Source organism: Calliopsis andreniformis, chromosome 8 (genome assembly GCF_051401765.1).
Source record: "Calliopsis andreniformis isolate RMS-2024a chromosome 8, iyCalAndr_principal, whole genome shotgun sequence".
Taxonomy (NCBI): domain Eukaryota; kingdom Metazoa; phylum Arthropoda; class Insecta; order Hymenoptera; family Andrenidae; genus Calliopsis; species Calliopsis andreniformis.
This window is the reverse complement of record NC_135069.1, coordinates 2058769-2080935: the sequence shown is the minus strand read 5'-3', so window position 1 is coordinate 2080935 and position 22167 is coordinate 2058769. Positions and strand designations below refer to the sequence as shown.

Below are 22167 nucleotides of genomic sequence, written 5' to 3'. Positions count from 1 at the left end.
AGGACTTTGAAGTAACCCTTGCATTTTCACGGCACATGGGGTAGTGCCAATACATGGCAAAAATGCAAGGGTTACTTTAAAGTCCTGTAACTTCGCGAAAAAAAATCGCAGCGAATCGATCTTTTTTTTATATCAAAGTAGAAGGTCCAAACTTTATTCCACTGCAAACGATATTGCCAAAAAAAATTTTAGCGAGTCGCTACATTTTGTCAAACTTTGCAATTTGCCGTATTAAAAAGAGCCAACTTTGCCGGCATGCACAGCATTGGATAAATTTTTTTCGCAGATGCTGCTTGCAAGAGCATAAAATAGGAACCTTTTCCTTCAACGTAGTGAAAAAATCAAGTCGTTGCGATTTTTTTTCGCGAAGTTACAGTACTTTGAAGCAACCCTTACATCTTCACGGCACATGAGGTAGTGCTAATACATGGCAAAAATGCAAGGGTTACTTTGAAGTCCTGTAACTTTGCGAGAAAAAATCGTAGCGATTCGATCTTTTTTTTATATCAAAGTAGAAGGTCCAAACTTTATTCCACTGTAAACGATATTCCCAAAAAAAATTTTAACGAGTCCCTACATCTTGTCAAACTTTGCAGTTTACCGTATTGAAAAGAGCCAACTTTGCCGACATGCACAGAATTGGATAAATTTTTTCCGGAGATGCTGCTTGCAGGAGCATAAAATAGGATCCTTCCCCTGTAATTTACAAAAAAGATCATGTCGCTGCGATTTTTTTTCACAAAGTTACAGGACTTTCAAGTAACCCTTGTATTTCTAGAGCAGAACGGATAGTGCTGATATATGGCAAAAATGCAAGGGTTACTTTCAAGTCCTGTAACTTCGCGAAAAAAAATCGCATCGACTTGATTCTTTTTTTAAATCAAAGGGGAAAGACTATATTTTAGGCCTATGTAAGTGGTATTCTCGAAGAAAATTCTACGAAGCCCGTGCCTTTCGTCAAACTTTGAACTTTTCAATACGATAAACATGCCCTCAGATTTAAGGCTCTACAATAGTAGAGGTACACTAAACTTAAAATGTATGCACAGCATCTTAAAGTTAAGACTTCAAGCTGTAATTTACAAAAAAGATCATGATCCTACGATGATTTTTCGCGGAGTTATCGTCAGTCAAAGTTGGCCATTTTTTATTCAAAACCTTTCTATAGCATAATTCTTTTTAGCACTGTATATTAATTCTACCCCTGCATTACCTTAACAAATCTGCATTTGAGAGGCAAAGTGACCCAAGTCCCGGTTTCTTATATTTCAGAAGAACCAAAAACCTTGAGTTTGTTTCGCTCCGAGGTACAGAAATATACTTCTAGAATTTAGAACGCGAAAGATGGTCTCAGAGACAGACAGAGTGATCCTCTGAGCCGATTGTTGCGTCTTGGTCAGACCTCGCGGCGCGGACACTTCCGCATGCAAATGCGAAGGCGTGCAATCAAAGCACAGCGGGGACGATACATATTCAAGCGGTCAGCATGGGTAAACATCGGTCCAAACGGAGCGACGACGGTTTACCTCGGCCGTCTAGCAGCTGCACGCACGCCCAGCGGTCTCCGCGACGTTCTGTATGCGGCGAGGAACACGTCAGGACAGCTAGGGGCGTGAGGCGGGGGCGGAGAAGCGCGAGGGTGGACGGGGGTGGCGCAGACTGTATACACGAGCGGGACACAACGGAATTCAGCAGGGGTCTATGGCGGATATACGCCGCGTACACGGCCGACAGGGCGAAGCCCATCAATTTCCCATTCAATTCGCAGCCTCGCCACCCCCGCCTTGCGAATTCTAGACCTGACGCGACTCCTGGATGGAGGGCTCCGTCTCGAAACGAGGGATCTTCCTGGGACTCGATTCTGACTAGTCACCGCGTTTGATGCGAATTAAATAGCGCTGTGACTCTATGGCGCAGGGGAGTTAGTCCGTGCTGGGTCAGACGCGCCACTGGAAGGGGATACTGAATGCTGAGGTATAAATACTCGTCTGCCTTGGGTTGATATTTTAATTTAACTACTATTCTGAGTTTTAATAGACTTCTAAGTAAGTTTTGATCAAGAGAAACTTGTCTCGCGGTAAATATTAATTAACATTTTATTACAACAAATTTCTATCTGATTTCCCCAGAAATTTGCTTCCCTCAGTAGAGCCACTTTCCCAGCAAACCGAGGATATCAACCTTCCCTTACTAGCATTTCTCAAAGTACCAAACGCCGATATCACTCTCCACCCTCGCCTCGCCATTTCCCCGAATGCCCGCCACTTTTCCCCATTGCACTCCCCATAAATCGAAGGCTCGAGCCACAGAGCACCGCGGAGGAACAGTCAGCAATGACAGCCAGTGGAATCCTCATCAAACCCAACTCCCTTCCGAGCCAGTAGGTCAGGCTGCCGCTCAGAATTCGGGAATATTGCATTCCAAATCGCTTCTGACATTCCATCGACACAGAGTCGATAAGCTTGGCGCGAGTCGCTGAGATCTGTGTTACCCTTCGGATTCTGTAATCGAAGAACGTCAATTCCGCGTCGACAGCGAGGGTACTGGCTCAGAGAGCCGAGCGACTATTCTCGGCGCTGCCTATGAATTAACTATCGAACGGATGCTCCCTGCAGTTTCTATTCCCGCGCCACTTGAAAGCCATAGATGCTATTCTAGTCGCAGCGGTTGCGCGGGGACTCGAGAACGTAGTTTATCCGTGGCTGCATTAGGCAGGATCAATCGTGCGTTAATATTGAACGCGAACAGCAAACACAATATCTCGTTTCCTGTCGCGGCTGTTTCGCTGTCTGATAGATTCTTAACTGCCCGCTGCTACCACTAATGGAGAATTTAATTTGCGGCGGAGGAAGATTTCTGGTAAACGAGACTAATGTACGTTTGGAATTACCAGGGAACACGGATTAAACGGGACGCGAGTTAAACGCGAATCTTTTGAGGGTTTATCATCGCAATTTCGCGTTGCTGCGAGGCTTCGTTTACTTTGACGGTAAGCAGAAGTCTACTGGGGGCGCGCTGCTTGCCTCGCGAGGCAATCGTTTTAGCGAGGATTGTGTCACAGTGACTGCTCATTAGATAATGCTGGGATTCTTATTCTTACCCCTAATTAATGGCGGAGTCTATACTCTGATAGTATCTTCGCTTCTTGCGAAGTAGATAATTCAATATTGGTCAGACTGTAGGAACTGGACTGAGAAAAATGACAAAACTGTTGTTTAATTAGCCTATATAGATACATTTCAAGATTGTACTTTATTATCAAAGTCATCGCTTTGATGGCTGTGTAAAGACTGCTGTCGAGGGATTGGAGAAGTGGATTTGTTGATGTAGAAATGATAAATCTGATAAAAATAGTTAATGGCTCTACGCATCCAAGCGTCTCAGGTTATACATAGTGACCATCGACCACCTACAGCAAATTCGAAAACAAATGATCTTGGCTTCGCTACGCGTGTGAATTTCCTCGTCATAAATTCTCAGATTACTCTAACTCGGTTGAGAAGCGAGATACTACAGGTAAACGACATCCTAAATATCGATTTCCTCCGAACGCTTCGTCAACATCTCAAAAGCCAGAAATCCCGTTCCCTCGATTTCAAATCCAGTAACTCAGAACCTAAATCCCCTTTGGCTGGCCAGGTCTAATCAATATATCAAGAAATCGAGCTTAAAAATCCTCAGGCAGAGAAGCAAGCCTTCGCACAGAGGCCCAGGGAAACAACGCAAATATTTACGGGCGTTTAACGAACTTGATCGTGATCGTAGCGCGTGGCGGGTCAGCGTCGCTCAAAGGCCGAGAAATGGAATCGCTGGCGCGAGGAAACGTTTGTCGGTGCGGTAATTACTGTGCTCGTCGCTCGTTTCGCGTCAATTTCATCGGGACAATGAGCAAATTAATTCCCTTGGATCGCGCGGCTTGATTTCGTTAGCGTTTTCACCCAGAGCAGTGGTAATTTCTCCTCAATCGCGCTCCTCCGTCCCGCGACGCTTCTAAGCCTCTGCGAGGGAGAGCTTCGTCCTCGCGGCGTGTAACCGCGTCGCGTCGCGTCGCGTCGCGTCGCGTCGCGTCGCGGCGACAATTAAGCGCCTCCTTTGAGGCCCGGTGTCAATTTCGCCGTCGAATCGGCTGATTCTATTTACGCTGAGGTAATTACCGCCATTGGCGGATCCGGTGAGCCCCGTGGGCCGTGAAGCGGCCAATAATTCTCGCCCACCGCTTAATTAACGTGTCGCCGCTCCTCTTTGTCTCGTAGCGTTTTTTTCCTCGTCGCTTTCTTCCCTTTTCGTCTCCGTATTAATAAAGCAAGCTACACCGATGCTCGGGCCGACGTCTCGCGGTAATTATTCACAGGGCCGACCGATTCGCCGCGCTCCCTCCTTCTGCCAGCCAATTATTTTTTAATCCCACTTCCCCTGCGCGGCGTCCAGCGATTAAAACGTCCATCCCGGGTCACCGCGGCGTCTGTTAATTACCTATCGATCCCGCGACATCATTACCTAAGTGCTACATAATCGGGCCAGCGTTCCTGCCAGGGGCAACTTTCTTTCCCCCACTCCTGAGCTCGCTGTCCCAGGACTAATCAATTTCCCATTCGCCGTCAGACGCTGACGAATGACTTACGATCGAGCCCCCTGCTTTTAATAAATCAACAACCGTCCTGCCTCCCTAAGCCCGCCATCAGTCTTCCTCTCGGTCGAGCGAACCACAGAAGACGGGTAGGCGTGCAGCAGCGTTGTCCTGTCGGCTGCGAACAACGCTGACCAGTGTCGTTCGTGTCGCGCCGACGATCGATCCGTCGAAGGGACAACGCGGGGGTGGTGGCTTATCGAGCTCTGTTTCTTTCGCGTGCGCCACGGAGATCTCGCGACAAGAGGAAACCCCGTGGAACCGCGCTCGACATGTTAGTAGTCGGTCGACACGTAGGGAAACTGCACTCGCCCCCTTCACCCACGCAATCGGCGCATCGGAGTCACGACAGTCGGACCGAGCACGTTTCGACGAAATTCCCTTCGACTCTTTTTGCCCCGACCGCTGCCGATCATCGCGGCAGATTTCAGGTAATGCGTGGGAGCTGATAAGGGGGTGCCTCCAGGCTGGGCTCGTTGCAATTCGCGCTGATTTCCCACAATTTTGCGTTTTTGTTCCCCGCTGTCTGTTGTGTTTAACAGTTACCGACGTGGGCATTTTCAATGCTGGAGTTGTCGCGGTGCCAAAATCGAGGCGTTAACTGTGGAGCCTGGGAATTGGTGGCTGGAAGTAGTATAGGACGATATTAATCAGACGGAGTAGAATATGCTTCGCTTCGTCGCGAGCTGTGGATTTAGACTGGCAGCCTGATCTTCGTCATTTATCTGGCGAGGAGTAAAAAATCTCCTGCCATAATGCTCCTCGCGTGGAATTTTATGAAGTTAGATGGGGGTGGTTCTGGGCGAGCTCTCGACTATCTGGCGCGCTTTATTAATCGCGAGAGCTGTGCTGGTAAGAAAACCTTGGGAACCCCGTACGTAAACCTCGTATCGCTTCTTTCCGGGTCATGGCGAGAAAGGAAAATAGATAGAGGTTGGTGTTTGCCTTCATCGTTCCCTTCGAATGTTTTCCCTAGCGGGGGCGGTCTTTATCGGAGGAGTTCGAGTCGGTACGATGCTACAGCCTTTTACCTGGGAACTTTGAGCGGTACCTACGTGGGTAATGGATTGCTGAGGTGTAGTAGAAACCTACTAGCTTTAAAAAAAAAAAAAAAACAAAAATCCCAAGCATTCTTGAATAGTTAATCACTCAGGTGGGAATAAACTTCTGAAATTAGTTCTCAAATTCTTTATATTTTAAAAAAGAGGTAAAAGTTTTACAAAATTACAAAAATTTCCAGAGGAAAATATATTACAAATTGATAAAGAATCTGATGTACCTAAGAATATCGTTGAAATTGCTTTGATCCAGATAGGAGTCGTAGAACTACGAACACATTATCACTCCAGAACTCTGTAAAAAATTGAAACACAAAAGAACATTGATCACGAAGTCTTACGTGCGAAGAAATTAACAATCTCGAGCATCGAACGACCACGACCCGCGTTTATCACCCTTCACACGAACCCTCTATCGAACCCCTCTATCGCGAACCACCCCTAGGCATCTCGATGCCGCCCCTAACACTTCCGAGACGATATTAAAGCTCGAAGCGTCGGGGCTCATTTGACCTTACGTCAAGAACTATCGAGGAAATGCCTCGTCCCAACTTCCCTCCCAAGATCAGCGGATCCCTCAGCTCTATTTTCGCGACACGTCATGCTGCCACCCTTTTCACTGGTGCAGCTGTTTAAGTCAGCAGCGAGTTCATCGTTCGCGAGATTTGCGGAGCGCCAGTCGCTTTGCCCGCGGATTACGCAAATTCGTCTGGATTCGGGTGACCGCTGGCTTGTTACTTTGGGGCTGGTGGAAAAATTCGGAGCTGCAGAGGGTTGTTATTCCAGGGAAAACAGAAAAGTGATTCGTGATTCTGACAGACGGGGATAAATTTGGTACTTGTCACTTATTTAGCTGGGCGAAATCTGGGTCGAGTCTATCCAGGTTCGAAGGGGGCACGAGGGAAAGGGGCGACGAAGTGGATTATTGGGACAGAGTCTACTCACAGATTGTAGTGCACGTCCGCCATGTTCGGTCGATAACGAAGCGCCTGGACGAACGCCTCCTCCGCCTCGGCGACGCGTCCCTGGGCGCTCAGGACGCTGCCCAAATTACCATAAGCTGCAACAATCACAATGAGACACTCGTTACGAAGCGGGGCCAGGAACTGGAAAAACGAGGCTTCTGTAAAGAGGAGGAACAATCGAAACTGCCGCCCCCGACGTGCTCCCAAAGTGGCTGCTAATTTGTCGGAGCTCGTCAGGGAAGGATGCTTCTTTGTCCCTTCCCTGAAACGTGTAATGCCTTTAGAAGTGACTTAGCTAACAGGAACGCTTGGTTAATAATTGAACTGGAAATGGGATTGAATTAGAAACGAGCTGGGAACTAGAATCGCGTTGCTACTGATTTAACTGACTAGGAAATTGCACAGAGGATTTCGAGGAACAATAGAACACCGAGGCTATTAACACCCAGTACAGGCAGCTCCCTGAAAAATTCACAATTAGAGAAAAATTGTTCCAGGTCCGGAAATAGCGTACAAGAGGTTTAAAGAAACACTCGAATCCAGGGAACAGAAGCTACCCCTTTGAAGTCTGATTGAAAAAAGAACATCCCTCCGAGCCAATACAAGGGACAATATATATCTGTGCAATATATTTTTAAACGGGACGCGCTCCTCCTCGAAAGGCAATAAGACGTGCACAGGTACTCTTGCAACCCCTTTCCGTTCTCCCTCCCTCCCTCGCCACCCCGTTTCCCGAATCGCCTCTTCTTTCTCAGTTCCTTCTATTTACGAGCAATAAAGCTGTACATACGCGTCTGTTCACCGTTACACGCCGGATAGCGCGAATATCGCGGCAGAGCGAGCACGACGATCTCGCGAGAGCTCGCTTCCGTTTTATCCACGGCCAACAATATCAGTGATAAAACCATTTTCCTGGCCTGCAGAACTCGTTCGTCGTCCGATGGCCACTCGAGCTCCCCGTAATAAATGAATCCCGCGATCGTAAAATTGCTTTCGCGATCGCGGAAAGGTCGATATATCCAACCCCTCCCGAGGATTCCTCGACCACTTCCGGCTTAAGAAGCTCTACGCCGCACGTCATAAGCTGGGATATTGTTTCCCAGAGATCTTGGATAAATCTCGAATGGCTGCCGAAACGCTCGCGTCTTGGGGGGTTCGAAAAATTCTGCGCGACGAAACAGCGTTCAGGATCGCATTCTTCGGGAGGAGAAACGGGAATAGGGAGTAGCTTGCTCCGTAGCTGCATTTTCCGCGCGAAAGAATCCCAGCTGAAGCAGAAATTAAATTTAATAAGGAGACAAGCGGACGAGGGAGTATGCGAGACGAGGGAAAGTGGGGCGCGCTTTTGTCTTTCGCGAATGCCTACGCGACTACTTTCGAGTCTTTTGGAATTTAATGCCTTACTACCAGCCCCCGTATTATCGTTGAGCCACCGCTGCGGGAGCATCGTTTTAATTAACAACTAATCCCCTTTCGCTCGGAGATTCTTAAGAAATTCAGGCGTCTTCGGACTGACGAGTAGCCAGGAACGTCCGAGGTATTTCTTTCGTGGGACGCGGGTCCCCAGAGGATTCTTCGGGCTCGCCGAGGCGTTTTTAATTATTCGGATTATTCAAAAATGCCTGGAATCTTTCACGCGAGAGGAGCGTTTAAAATCTGCGCGTCTTGGGGCCACTCAGCGCGTTTCATTCTAGCATTCTTTATTATTGGGTCGCGAATTGGAGCGCGATGCAGAGAGCCTGCTAGGAGAACTTCAAGTGTTTGATGATAACGATAGCGAGGGCTCGCGGCGAGTCTGGCGGGAATACTTTGTATCGCCACTTCGATGACTCCGCTCTAAAAACTCAGAGATCTTATTAGACAGTCCTTCCTAATTCCACCGCGACGCAGGGGAAGATTGGAGAGCGCCGCGATGCAAATGAGACGAATGATAGATTGCGTCGTGGAAAATAACAGACTGCGCGGGTAATGGGCGAGTGCAGCGCGAGCCACGGCGCCGAGAAAGAAACATAATTGAAAGCAGAGAAAGGGGAAACGAAAAGGAGATTATCATCGTTCGTCACAGATCGCCGCGGCTCTCTGAATTCATAAATAAAAGGACTATGGAGTCGATGCAGCGCTCGAGGCGGAAGCTCGATCCTCCCGACGATAATCCCCCCGGCAGCGGGACAAGCATTTTAAATCAGTCGCGATAAATAAAGGCGATAAATCGCGACGGAACATATTTCATCGTCGCGCGATTCTGTCGAGCACCGAGCGTGTTCGTGCTATTCTTCGAGCCCAGGCCCTGCTTTTCCGCTCGTAACGCGATCGTGGCGTTCCGTGGAAGAAGGAAGCGATGGGGTGCGATGGGGTGCGATGGGGTGCGAAGGGGCGCGCAGGCTGCCTCTCTCCCGACACTTTTTCCTCGCTCACCCACGCGTGCCTAATCACCCCCGTCGTCGGCCAGACGATCGGTCGAAAATCGCGGCTAACCGAGGAAAATCGCGCTCGAATGCGCTCTGATAGCTACGTCGGTGCTGGAGCGAAGTCGAGTCGACGTCGATTCGACGTCACGTTCCGTCGAGGGTGACTTCGGGGAGAGAGCAGAGTCAGGAAGAGAATCTGCCGCGCCAAGTTTGCCGAACCAAGATTCCACTGGACCTTTTGTTTGCTGGACCGAGAGCTGCACTGACCTACTGCCGCGTTAAGTTACAGAGCTGGAAGTTAAGCTTCTTTCTTTCAAGATTGATGGACCGGCCACGGGAGAAATTGTTAATTATTTAATGTTCGTTCGATACTGCTTTCCAAGGAAAGCTTTGTGCTACTTGGAGGAGGTTAATATTAGAGGACCTGCGGGAGAATACGCCAAGTATTGGACTGCAGCATATGGAATTGAAGTTTAATTGGTGAAGTTCGAACGACAGAACGTTTCTATTTAATTGAAATTAATATTGTAAGTTTGTACTCGATAAAAATTTATGGCTACCTCTGAGCAATTGAGAATTTTATATATTAAGCAAGAATCTATTTAATAAGATAGTAATTCTATTAAACCTTAGTTCTGTATTAATCAAACGAAGGGACATAATTTAATTTCACTTGTTCTAAAAAGAAGTGCATCCTGTGGGCTTTAACTGTGGCTTCAAAAAGAAATTCTTTTGAAACACGAGTTGCATTACTTTACCTTCCATGCACAGAAATACAATTACACTGGGTTCAATAATCCTTTACTCTATTCTCAAAATTTTATTCTCAAATTATTATTCAGAACAATTCCTCAATTTCTACACGCAAATTAAATTCACCACGATACAGAAACTATAGAATCACTCACTCACAAGTATCTAAAATACAAGCAACTTTCTGTTCACCAAAATAACTTCCTGCCACTTGCCGCTCACTTCCAACGCTTGCACCACAAACTCCTTCCAAAATCCTCACCCTCCTCTCCCGCCGTTTCTCAGAGATCCCCGATTTCTCGTTCCTTCTCCCTCGACGAATATTAAACCCGTCGAATAGCAGACGTACAGCGGAAGCGCGAGCTAACGCGTAATTAAAACACGCCCGCGACGTTGTAACACCAGCAGAAGGTTCGTCGTGTCGCTTTCCAGGCTTCGCCTCGCGTGTCCAGCATCTCCGCCTCGCTTTTACCGCGAAGATTAAAAGGGAAACAAAAGGATGGCGCGACAAAGGGCGGCGCGGCATCGTGGAAACGCGGCTGGCCGAACGAGCGCTGCGAAGTGTATTACCGTGCGCGGCACTCGAGGCGAAATGAAGTTGCCTGAGCTCGGGGTATAAGCAGCGACCGCGATAATGGTTTTGGAAACGAGCGCGAACCGAGGGGGGGTGAGGTCGGGCAATTAGGATGCTTCGGGGGCGAACCGTATGAAGCGAAGTGGCCTCGGATCGAGGAGATAGGGGGCAAAAAGAAGGGTCGAAAAACGGACAGAGACGGATAAGGGGGACGATAAAACCTCGAGAAGGGAAGAAAGAGTCTGGGAAAGCGATGCACTCCGCCCACGACCAGTGGCCCGTATCACCGATTCATCGAACGAAAATAAGAGGGAAAAAGTCGCGATGGAGGACCGACGGACACAATCGTCGACGATATATCAAAGCTGCGGCGTAAAAAGCGCGACTCGATTCCTCGAGGAGGAACTGGAGCACTAGCGATTATCCTAAAATAGGAGCCGACCTTCTTGCCGCGGGGCCAATAATAGGAAGGGATAACGATCGAAATTATGATGCGGCGAGGGTAAGAAGGGGCAACAAACGAGGTGACTCGCGTAACGACTGGGCTAGTTGAACAAGCTATGGACGCGCCTGGAGGGGTAAAAAGGGGAACGAAGACGGATAAGAGGGCATGGCAAAAAGCGGACAGGGGGCGGAAGAAGGAACGAGCGAGTCGTGTCAACCTATTGCATGTCGCGTATCCACCTTCCTTGGCAATTTTATATACACGGTAGGCGGATCGTTGGCTAGCTTCGGCGGGTCAGGCAGCCTCGTAACAGCTAAACTACCAGCTATATCCGTCAGCCCTGGCGAAATTTCATTTTTACATCGTGTCATGTATTTCGTCCCCTATCCGATCTCGATCCAACCCGTTTATCATTAGCACGCGACCCTTTGTTATCTTCATCCTTTTAATCGCGAGCCGGGCGTCTAGCGTATCTTTATTGTCCCCTCGTTTTAGTCTCTTCAGCTGGAGGAGCTAAAGCATTTGCGCGGCTACAGCGGCGTAATTTTAAGTATTAACGTATTTGCTCGGGGACACAATGGAAGGCAGAGGCATTCAACGATGCTGGGAGATTTGGACTTGGTCCTTCATTAGCGAGCAACACTGTCGCTGCGGCTCCCAGGATCCTCCTGCCTTCTTTCTTCTTCGTCAGCGATATTTCAGAGAAGAGAGATTGAATTCTAATGAAAGGAGGATTTACAGGGAGACCTAGTTTCGAGGGAGATGGTTCAGGTACCTTGCACGGTTACAGAGGGATGATGGACACTATCGGTAGACTTTGGATTTTTTGACTCGTGAATTAAAGGCGCTGGGATGGTAGCATTATCATAACCGCAATAACACACGCTTAAAATTGAATAGAATCAAGTGTCTACAATGTAATTCTCACGTAGCAGATAAAGATTTTGTTCCACAAAATAGCTCAAGTCCGAAAAGGTTTCAAATTAGTTTAGATTACACTTTCCCTTAAAATAAATAGGTCATCGAAATTCAGATATAACAACTCTATTAGAATTTAAGCGTGCAAGACTATAGAATCACAGAGTCTAATAAAATCCCAGGAAAACTCACCCTTAGGCGGGTTGACGTGCAGCGCAGACCTGTAGAGGCTCTCTTCATCGAACCAGTCAGCGTTCCTCAGCAGCGTCTTCGCAGACATGAGGCACACGAGTACAACCGTGGCCAGAAGCACAGCCCTGCCCCTCCTCCTGGAGCCACTTCTTCTCGCTATCCTATAGCATCCAGAGATGGCAGCCCCCACAATTAAACAAGCGCCCACGCTCGGCAAGTACAGGATCCTCTCGGCTATGACGAATCCCACGTAGAAGAAGAGGTTGCTAGCCGGTAGGAAGGGAAGCACGAGGAAACCGAGCGACATCGCGACGCTGGTGGCAGCAGCCTGCTTGCTGGCGAACCCATGACCCGAGGATCCACTGTTAGGCCTCTTCGCGCAGTGGCAGTCGCCAAAGGGACTGTTATTATTATTATTCGCAGCGCGACAACCGTCTGTGTGGCAGCCCCCAGTGCGTCTGCCCGCGCAGACGGGGCACCTGGGGGACATGGAGCGGGGGTAGGCCTGGACCAGGCCCAGGCTGGCCTCCCTTGGGACTCGACGGAGCGCCCTGAAGGCCCAGATCGCGGCGCCGATGAGAGCAGCGTACAGGCTGACTGACTCGAGGTTTCTGGGGTCGAGGAGGCTCGTTATCCGCGGCACGGCGTCCATCGACCAATCGAAGCTCAGAGTGCTGGGGCACAGGAGCATCCTCGCGCTCGCCGCGGGCAGGTAGAGAAAGGTCAGGCCTCGGGTCAGGCGGGAGGGGTGCCTCGCGGTGGGGTTATCCGCGCTGGCGAACTCGGGCCTGCTACCTGCGATCCTTAATCTACCTAGGATCAACAGGGCTAGGTTTCCTGAGAGGATGCCTAGGCTTCGGGTGCGGGTCAGGCCGCAGTTCACCTGAAACGAGATGAAAATTTGTTAGAAATATCAGAAAAATTGTGAAGCCACTTATAGGTCTTATTGTTGAGGCTTTTAAAGAGGGATCTTTATGGATGATATTTTTCAGCTTTTTCTATAGGCATTGTAGCTAGCTTTATCAAAGCAGTAAAGGACTTGATATTTGGAGAGTATGGACAGTGAGGTATATATGGTATCGAGTCGTGAAAGCTACAAATTTTTTACTAAATTTAAAAACACTGTCTGTTCCGTGAGATAACAGAATACGTAACGATATATTATCCGACTGCATTATTAAAGAGCAACAAAATAAATGAGTTGAAGGCTACTGTAAACGCCGAGAGGTTCCAAATACTATTACGCAATCGGACTCCTTCATAATCAACACAAATCACAGGTTGCATAAATGAACAGAGCCCTCCGTCGGTGTCAGTCGTGCAAGCGTAGCCGTCGGTGGTAATAAAATATTCATCCGTTTTTAATCGGCTGCCATTGAAACAGATGAATGTGGAGGCAGATGGGAATTAGAGGGCCGGGAATATTAATTGAACCATGACACAGGACGCGCCGGCGACAGCGTTTCGCTCGCGACTACGTGAAATATTAGTAATTGCACTCGAGTCGAAAGCGGATCCTCTTCCTTTCCTCGTCCCGAGTGTAATTTAAACGAAACGTCTCGTGCACAGGGCCACTTCCCGAACTAATTTGACCGACCGCGGCAAACACGCGCCGACAAGCGCGAAGGAGCCACCGTTCCGCGTCGAAAAGATTAATTTACAGGAGGGTAGAGGCCGTTTCGACGGTTTTTAGCTGCAAAGCGAGAAACGCCGACGCGTTGCCTCGGTCTTTATTCCAGAAAAAGGGGGGATGTAATTCGAGCCAACGTTTCCACGCGCCCTCGAATAGGGAAGAGAGATCGCAGAAACACGCTTGCGTCCTCGGGAAAAAAGGCTGACAGCTGAAAGAATATCGCTGCGTCGGTTCGACGAGCGTTGTTTTTTACCCACGCTGCGACCAGTGTTTTTCAGAGCAAAACAGGATTGGAGGCCGATGCAATACCATTGGAATATACGGTAGCACGCTTCGCGCTGGACGCCCGCAATGATCGTAACAACCCCTTCAACCAGGAGTGGCCGATGGAAGCAGACAATGGCTCGTGCCGCGCGATGCGGCCGTCGGAAGCGCAGGAACTCAGGGAAATCGAAAATGCTTGGTTCTTTAATGTATGCTAGTCCGAGGGAATAAATACGGAAGCGATTGAAGCGCGTGGCGAATGTAATTACTGCTGGTTGTCGCGAAGTCGGCTGGCAAGCGCGCTCGGCACGCTCAATCGACGCTCGGCTCTTTAGAGGCAGCGTTCCGCGCAAATGAAAAGTAACGTCGAAAGCTTTTAAAGCGAGCCGTGGGACGGCGACGCGCGGCGTTACGCAAAAGCGACATTTTAACGTTAAATTGCGGGCCCGCGGAAGAAGCCGCGAACGATAATTGCGAGCTCTAGAATTGTACGCGTCCAGGCTTTGTGGCCCGCGATGCTCTATAACTCGCGATAGATTCACCGTTTAACGACTCGCTTTTAACGCTCTGCGTGGGGAAATGCGACTACGAGCGGTAAACTGGTCCGTTTCCGCGACGAATATTTCCACTGAGTCAATGGGCAGGAGTTGATGGAAACCGAACGAGCAGCGGGAAATTACTTGAAATTATTTTCAGATTGGAAACAAAGCTTTGTTTCTCGGAGTATTTTGATATTGGATGATAAAATTGAAGAAATTACTGTGCTGTACCTTTGTAAGTTCCGAGGGAGACATAGCAGAGCTAGTAGAATAAGCCCCAAGTCAGACACAGTGGAGGTAATGGAATAAGCTCTAAGTCAGACATAGGAAACTCAGTCGAGTAAATTCAGTGCCATGTTAGATACAGTAGAATCAGGAGAATAACCCCAGTGCCGTGCCAGACATAGCAACATCAGTAGAATAAGTCTAGTATTGTATCGGACACAGTAAAATCAGTAGTATAAACCTAACACTGGATCAGGCACAGAAAAATCAGTAGAATAAGCTCAGTCTCGAGTCAGACACGCCAAATTCAGTAGAATACGTCGAGTTCCAGATCAGACATAATTCACAGGAACTGTAAGTTTCCTCAACAATTAGTAACTTCGATAGGAAGCTTCAAACACATTTCCATCATTCCTGACTTTCCTCTTATAGGTTTTGAGCGTGTAGAAACGTTACGAGAGAAGAAACTTTCCCCAGATTCGAACAGGCGTCTTCTTATTCGAAGGAAAACTATTCCATGCAAAGCACTTCAGAATCCTTCCTCGAATCTCTGTGTACTCCTCGTACAAGTGAAGTCCTTGTACGCTAACGCAAAGAGTAGAATCCCGATACCTCGACAATCAACCCTATTCTATCTTACGTAGAGATCCGAAAGGATTTGTGAGTAGATTCAACGACGATCAAAGCAGCCGAATTTCGACTCTGTCCCCAGCGTTTCTGAAGAGCAGGCTAATCAAGAAACGATAGCTCTCGCGAGCCCGAAACTTGCTGGAAGTTTGGAGCGCGCGACGGAGAAGGAATAATTCGTCGGGGCAATGTAACCCAGTTGCGCACAGTGGCGGTGACATCCTCAGTGTCGCTGTAGCCGGCAATCCTGGCCGGAAGTTCGGAGGCAAAAGAGCTCCCTCGACTGGGAGGCGGGACGATTAACGGGGCCGCGGCGCAAACAGCACGCCGACTATCAACGATAATGAATTAGATCGCGCTGCAGGCAACGTCGTTTTATTAATAATTCACCGACGCTCGAGCGCGTTCCTTCCTCCAATTTCGGCGCGCCCTCTCTCCCATCCGCTCGACATAAGCGTATGCAATCTGTAGCTCGCATATTTTCTCGCCTGGAAGGGGCACAACATGCGAGACCCGACAATGGAGAGATTCCACGGCGCTCGCGTGACGTTTCCACTTGCCTAAGGAACGCGACGCTCCTTGGCTGCTCGTCGAGAGGACTCCCGCGATATGTGCTTCGAGAGCTAACGGGATCCCGAGGCGATGGGTCGGAGACGGGGGCAATAATAAGAAGAAAAATATGGCGAGAGGGTGAAGAGCTGGGGGAGAGCTGGGGGAGAGCTGGGGAAGAGCTGGGGAAGACAGAAACGTAGAGGCAGGAAGAACGAGTTCCCGCGCGACGACACACTCGGAAGGGTGTCGCGGAACGACCCTTGGCAGCCCTCCAACCCTCCGTGGGTGGTTGGAGCTGGCCCGCGACATGCATCACGCCAAGCGTCTGATGCATCCAGCGCATCCAGCGCATCCAGCGCATCCGGATGCGACGCGCGCGAAAGGCGAACGCCTGGAGGAGCGTTCTCAGTTCAGTCGGATAGGTGTGTGCCTGGAAACAGGCTGGAGGTGGTTAAAGCTAGTTGAACGTGGCTGGAGCTGGCTCATCGTGCATCAGCTCCCTGTCGGCGCCAGATCGCCTCGTTGTGGTATCAGTTACTACTGCCTGCGCAGGGCTTGGGGATACTCGGGAAACTGATTCTCAAATTGAAGGACAGGCTGACATCGAAAGAGAAGGCGATGTGTAAGAGTCAGAAGAAGAGTCAGGAAGCTTTCGGAAGGGGAGAATTAAATATGTAGATCCTGGGATGAGAACACTGATTGTGAATGTGGAAGTACATAGAAAGCTAGTTCCTAGAGCTCACGAGCCATCGCTGAAGAATCATCAAGCCGAAATGAGAAGGAATGAGAAGAAATAAATGCAGGAAATAAATAAAAGCACTGGATTATCAGTGTTCTATGCGTACACTCAGCTTCCTATTTTTGTTCTCAGGTCCTGAGTCCCCCATACAAGTGTCATCAGAAAGAACGAGCGAGCGCACCTGCGTGCAGTATATCGAAGACACGTAACACGAGTGCAATGAATTCGACGCCACACCGCTTGCTTTTAATTACCCACCCCGTACATTCACAGATAATCGTATCCGCGTCACCTAACTACGCTCCGTTATCAATTTGCTTCTCGTGGATATAATCTTCCCCCTCGCGCGCTTTGTCCCGCCTGGTCGCCTACTTTTCCTCCACAGAGGTAATTTGATTACGTCGTTCTACTAGACCGCCAGTCCATTTTCAGTTGTTAATGTTCGTAATGGGGCGGGCGGGCGCGGACCCACGCAATCCGCCGTAATGCAACTCTCGAAACGTTAATTTTCAGTAATGTGTCCGGGACACGTGAGAAGCGACGCGGGTCGACCAACTTCGTTGCGTCGCGGGTGGGAGAGATTGAGAGGTCTTGCAACCTGATACGCTGTGATGGATCGATATATTGCAGCGGTGCGTTCAGGACACAAAAGGAATAAATACCACCTCAGCGTGGATATTTGTCTGAATTGTACTAACAGGCTTCTGCTAAAATTTTATACGTTATTTGCAAGGGCTGGAATAATTTGGAGAGGCATAGAATGTTAATAAACATTCGCGTTGATCTGTGAGAGCCTTCATGCTGGATACGGGAATATTTGTAAAACTAAAGGCAACGTGAGATGACAATACAGGCAGCTCTGGTGTATCTAGAGTCTCTTACCTTTCGATTCGACTCGCCGCGACAAAGCTCCCAGAGGAGACACAGGGCCAGGGAGGAGATTCCAGTTTCCTTGGCGAGCGTGGCCAGCGTGGAGGACACGAGGGCCAGTAACAGAGGGAACGGTGATCTCGTTTGATCGCAGTGTGCGCAGTACGCCAGGAAGGCTGACAGTGTCAGCAAGCAGGCTAGGAGGTCGGCGCGGCCGACGATGCCAGCGACTGCCTCGCTGTGAATAGGATGCACGGCGAAAAGGAAGCCAGTGATGGCGTGTCCGAGATTATTTCTGCCTGGTAGAACCTGTAATCATGAAAAATATTCGATGAGTCTTTGGCTCGGTGAAAAACTGGAAGAAAGTAATCCAGCGTTCCACTCCCCTTCGCAAGGAGTCGTGTATTATTTGCGATGGGATTCGCAGGAAGGCGTCGTTGTTCGATGGATTTAGCGCGGAACCGAGGCTTTCGGAACGAAACAACGGATTTCCCACGGTAATCCCATTTCCATTACGATGGCATGGCAGGTGACACGCGGGGCAGACTGCGAAGGCGCATCGTGCCTCAGTTATTAACGTAATATCGTGGAATTAAATGGACTGGTAAAATTTTATTTCCAACGGCCGCCATAACGTCTGGCATTATCAACTCTGCGTGACGTACGCTCTACAGGTGTCACTATTATCTCGTTTTCTACCGTTCTCCGACGTAAAATCTGCCCAACGAGCGACGGGCGTTAATCGAAAACCAGACGCGAATTTCTGGACCCGCCTCGCCACCCCCTGAATTAGTTTTTTGCTTCAACAATCGATAAATTCCAACGGGCAGGTCTGTTCAATTAATGCCATTATATTCAGAGAATTGCAATTTACCTTCCTGGCGACCCTGACCACAAGGACGGTGCAGGCCGCGTGCAGAGCGACGTTCACCAGGTGGTAACCCCAGGGCTCGAGGCCACCGAACAGGTGATTCAGGCGAAAGGTCGCCACGCAGAGGGGTCTGTAGCTGCCGTGGGAGCCTCGATCCTGAAGGGGCGTGCCCCAGAAGTCATTCTCCAGCAGTCGGTGCCAAGGGGTGCTGGACAGGAGATCTGGATTCGTCAGGATGGCCCTTCTGCAACAAGAAGACGAATATTACGTTAGCATAGGAAGTTACTTGTACCATGAATCTTTTATACAAATAAAGAAATTTGAAGGAAAAAGGCTTCAACTCTTTTGAACCTTACTTTATTATCCCGTCGAGCAAATAGGATTAAAGTTCAGGATATAAAGATCAAAGTCCCGCATTTGCCTTGGATACGGAAAGAAATCCGCCCTCTCAGAGGAGGGTGGGGAATTTCCTTTTCCTTTGATGCGTTACACAGAGTATCCATCATTTTATCGTGTAAAATCCCGCGTGTAAAATTTGTTCAGTCCTCGGAATGACGAAGATATTTCGTGTAGAGCTGGTCTCTGTACACGTCCGAGTCGTAAATGAAAAGTTAAAGGACCTGACGCAATTTCTTTTAGCGCAGCGAGCATAGTAATCGCGCGGAAAATAAATACGTGGCTATACAGAGACTTTGGTAACGATTTAACGAGTACTTTTTTCGCCGAGTGCCCTCCATTCCCTCCACAAAGCGACGTAACACGCGCGTTCTTCACGCTCGCGCGCTTTTAAATCCATTTTTACTTCGAAGTCGACGCTGAACCATAATTTCTACCTATTTGCATTTTACTTACGCAATATGCTCCAACGCAGTCCTCACAGTCCGCGCAATTAGCAGGCACCGGTTGAATTAATAATGGCGCTACGAAGAGTGGCGCGAGCCACCTATCCTCCCCACCCATTTCTCACCCCTTCTCCAGGCGCTCATCGCTTTCACAGGGTTGTCGAACAGGTCACTGTACTGATGGCGATTTAATCGACGCAAACGATCGATGTCTCGACTCGTCTCGAGACTCCTATACCGCGAACGGCGCACCTGAGCCACCCTTGTCGAGGGGTTGTTCTAGGAACGTGAAGTCAAGAATTTTATATTCTGCAGACCTCCAGCCAGGGTGGCTCTTTTTATTCGCATCACCATTACTATGGGCAGTTCGAGAACAAAAATTTGGGGTAATTGTTTGGGGAGTGGGGGTGGCACAGAGAGCTGGAGCAAGTGTTTCGAATATTATCGATGGGAAAATGAAAATGATATAATAATGTATTCTCCAGGGGGATTTTCGATAAATTCTCGTGTATGGTTATTCCTGTGCCCATTGATTACTGTTTGATAATCGATTCCCAGGGGGTGGAAAATGGCAGCGTCCGTGTGCAGATGAATTACAGCTACGTCCCTTCGCACGGACCATTTTTTCTTGCTTGCTTTCAGTCTCGTCGTAGAGGCGCAGCTCTGGATAATAAAAACTTGTAAAATCGAGGGAAAATCCGCGGTGCAGAGAGGGTTAACAATTAATCTCCATTCATGCCGATTGCAGTGGCCCGAGTTTTTCGTCGTACCCTTTGCAGCCTCGTTCCAGAGTTATTTATTCGAGGAGACTCGGAGAGAATTCAAACACTATCCATATTCAAGTCCACACTTTCAACTAGGTTCCTTTAAGTTGATTTTAGGAAAGCATCCTTTAATTATCCTTTCCATAACGCTGGATCTTCATCCCCTATTTTGCAATTCAGAGTTGTTTTTCAACTTCACCACCCCCGTGCTCTAGTACTTGCATTACCGACACCTGCTGTCGTTACAAGTCCCTCAATTTAAACAACCACGCCTCCGAAACGCCGCGGGAACGCGAGCGCGAGCTAGATTTACAGTCTCGCGAAATTCATTAGAATCGCGCGGCGCCAGCTTCGAAACAATCCTCTTTGACGACACTCGAGTTTTGTTCCCCTCAGTTCCGACGGACTAGAGCACTCGACATATTTGTACGAGCGAGCAGATGGCGCGTAAACTTCCACCGATGTTTATTCCAATCTCCCCGTGTTCCTCCAGCGCCATCGCGAAATTTATGGGAAAAATGTAATAACGAGGGGAGCTGTTCCGCTCGGTCGCCTCTTCGATTCTCATCCTCGTTAATATTGATCGATTAGTAACGTCAAACATTAACGGGGCCGCTCGCCTGGAAATATGAATGTTTCATAAACTGTCGCGCGAACAGTGCTGAAATTTCGGCGGCCGATGATTCGCTCGTGATTACAGCGGGGCTCGCGTGTGGTGGGTGGGATCGTTGCGCTGGAAAATGTGAGACGAGGTCGGAGGGAAAGCGATTCCTCCTGAATCGGCCGGCTCTCTAACGTCGCGTAATCCACGGTATTAGTCGCGGCTGGCATCGGTGATATTAAGCGTCTGTCAGAACTGTCGCGAAACGGGGACACCGCCTCCTCCCTTCGTCCTCTCAGTGTGTACACGTTCGCGGTGTTCCCCGAAGACTATTTCTGACAGTACACGTGACGTTAATGAAACTCGGTGCCCGACCTCGAATGGAGCAGCTCGAGAGACGTGACTGCACGCGGAGGGTTCGCGGCCCCGAAACGCTGCTACCAAGTCGAGAGGCTAATACCGACCCAACCCCTTTAAGCCTCTCCCCATCGAGGCGGAGGAGAGAGGAGAACGAGCGATTTGGCTCAAAGAGGCTGGGGAAGAGTTTGAGCAATTATTCTGGTTAGAGAGACGAAAATAGACAGCAAGAATGGAAGGTTAGGATTCTATCGCTTGCTGTATTTGTCCATAACAAAATAAGATAAAAGTGGTAGTGGAGAGAGTCTCCAGACGGTCTAAATTCTGCAGTGAAATTTACTCACAATGGATCGAAGAGGGAAATAAATTGAGGGAATTATTTCCTTCTTCAGATTTTCATCCTGCTTTTGCACTTACTCCCATCTTAAAGTTCCTGGTTCAATTAAGGAAATAAAAATATTTTCATCGTGGCTGATCTTTTATTTCCTCGCAATTACAGAGTTCCGTTCAATATGTACCCTTTCCATTTCACGTTTTTATATAAGGGGGCGCCGATTCAATTTTCCCAGAGTCCTTCGGCCACGAATCGGAAAGCGCTTAGCGGCCGGTCAAATTAGAATTATTGCTCGGCTCTCCGCCGTAGAAATGAATTAATAAATTACACAGCTGCCTCGTAGAACCAGTCCCCAGCCTCCAGCGGCGATATAGATACCGCGGCGATATTAAAATCGACCGATGATTAATCTCTGCGTACATCGCGCCAAGCGAAAAAGAGGGGTTGAATGAGTGGAATGGCACAGCGGTGACTGTTCCACCGATTGCGCGCCCGATAGCAGGATGGTGTAAAAGCAGATCGATTCGAACGCTGCGATTTGGGATTGCTCTGTAAATTTAACGGGTTGAATTTGCTGTAAACGAAAGGGGGTTGTGATGGACTGTCGATAATGCCCCACGGCAGAATGGAGCTTTGCGGCCGCATTGGTAATACTGTCAATGGGATTAGTATCCCGAGGAATAACACCGATCGAATGTCCACCATACTTTGTCTCTAATGGGCACCATATTACTAGACTCAGCTCTAAAATGAATTTCTGATTGACCAATATTTTCACCCCTTGCCAAGCCACTCTCACTTCCCTTCGAACAAGGGTTGCACAGTTCAATTCCACAGCCGACCATTCGAGAATCCAAGAGACCGAAACGTTCTCCATAAATATTCGCGCGTAATTTCGCGACAGATGACAATTTAATTTCTCGAAACGGCATATTTAATCTCGAATTTCCAATTATTTATTGAAAGGGAGGGACTGGGCCAGCGCCCTGTTAAATTCTTCGACGCAGCG

At 48.8% G+C, this 22167-nt stretch overlaps 1 protein-coding gene across 1 annotated transcript in view; it reads right to left on the bottom strand.

Annotated features, from left to right (window-relative positions):
- Positions 1-22167, bottom strand: part of Tmtc2 (Transmembrane O-mannosyltransferase targeting cadherins 2) — a 146681-nt gene that overhangs the window by 57572 nt on the left and 66942 nt on the right. The window contains exons 2-5 of the mRNA XM_076383368.1: positions 18264-18504; positions 17402-17698; positions 11941-12823; positions 6631-6745 (exon numbers count right to left, since the gene is read on the bottom strand). Coding sequence (XP_076239483.1) covers positions 6631-6745; positions 11941-12823; positions 17402-17698; positions 18264-18504 — 1536 coding nt within the window. The remainder of the gene's footprint in view (positions 1-6630; positions 6746-11940; positions 12824-17401; positions 17699-18263; positions 18505-22167) is intronic.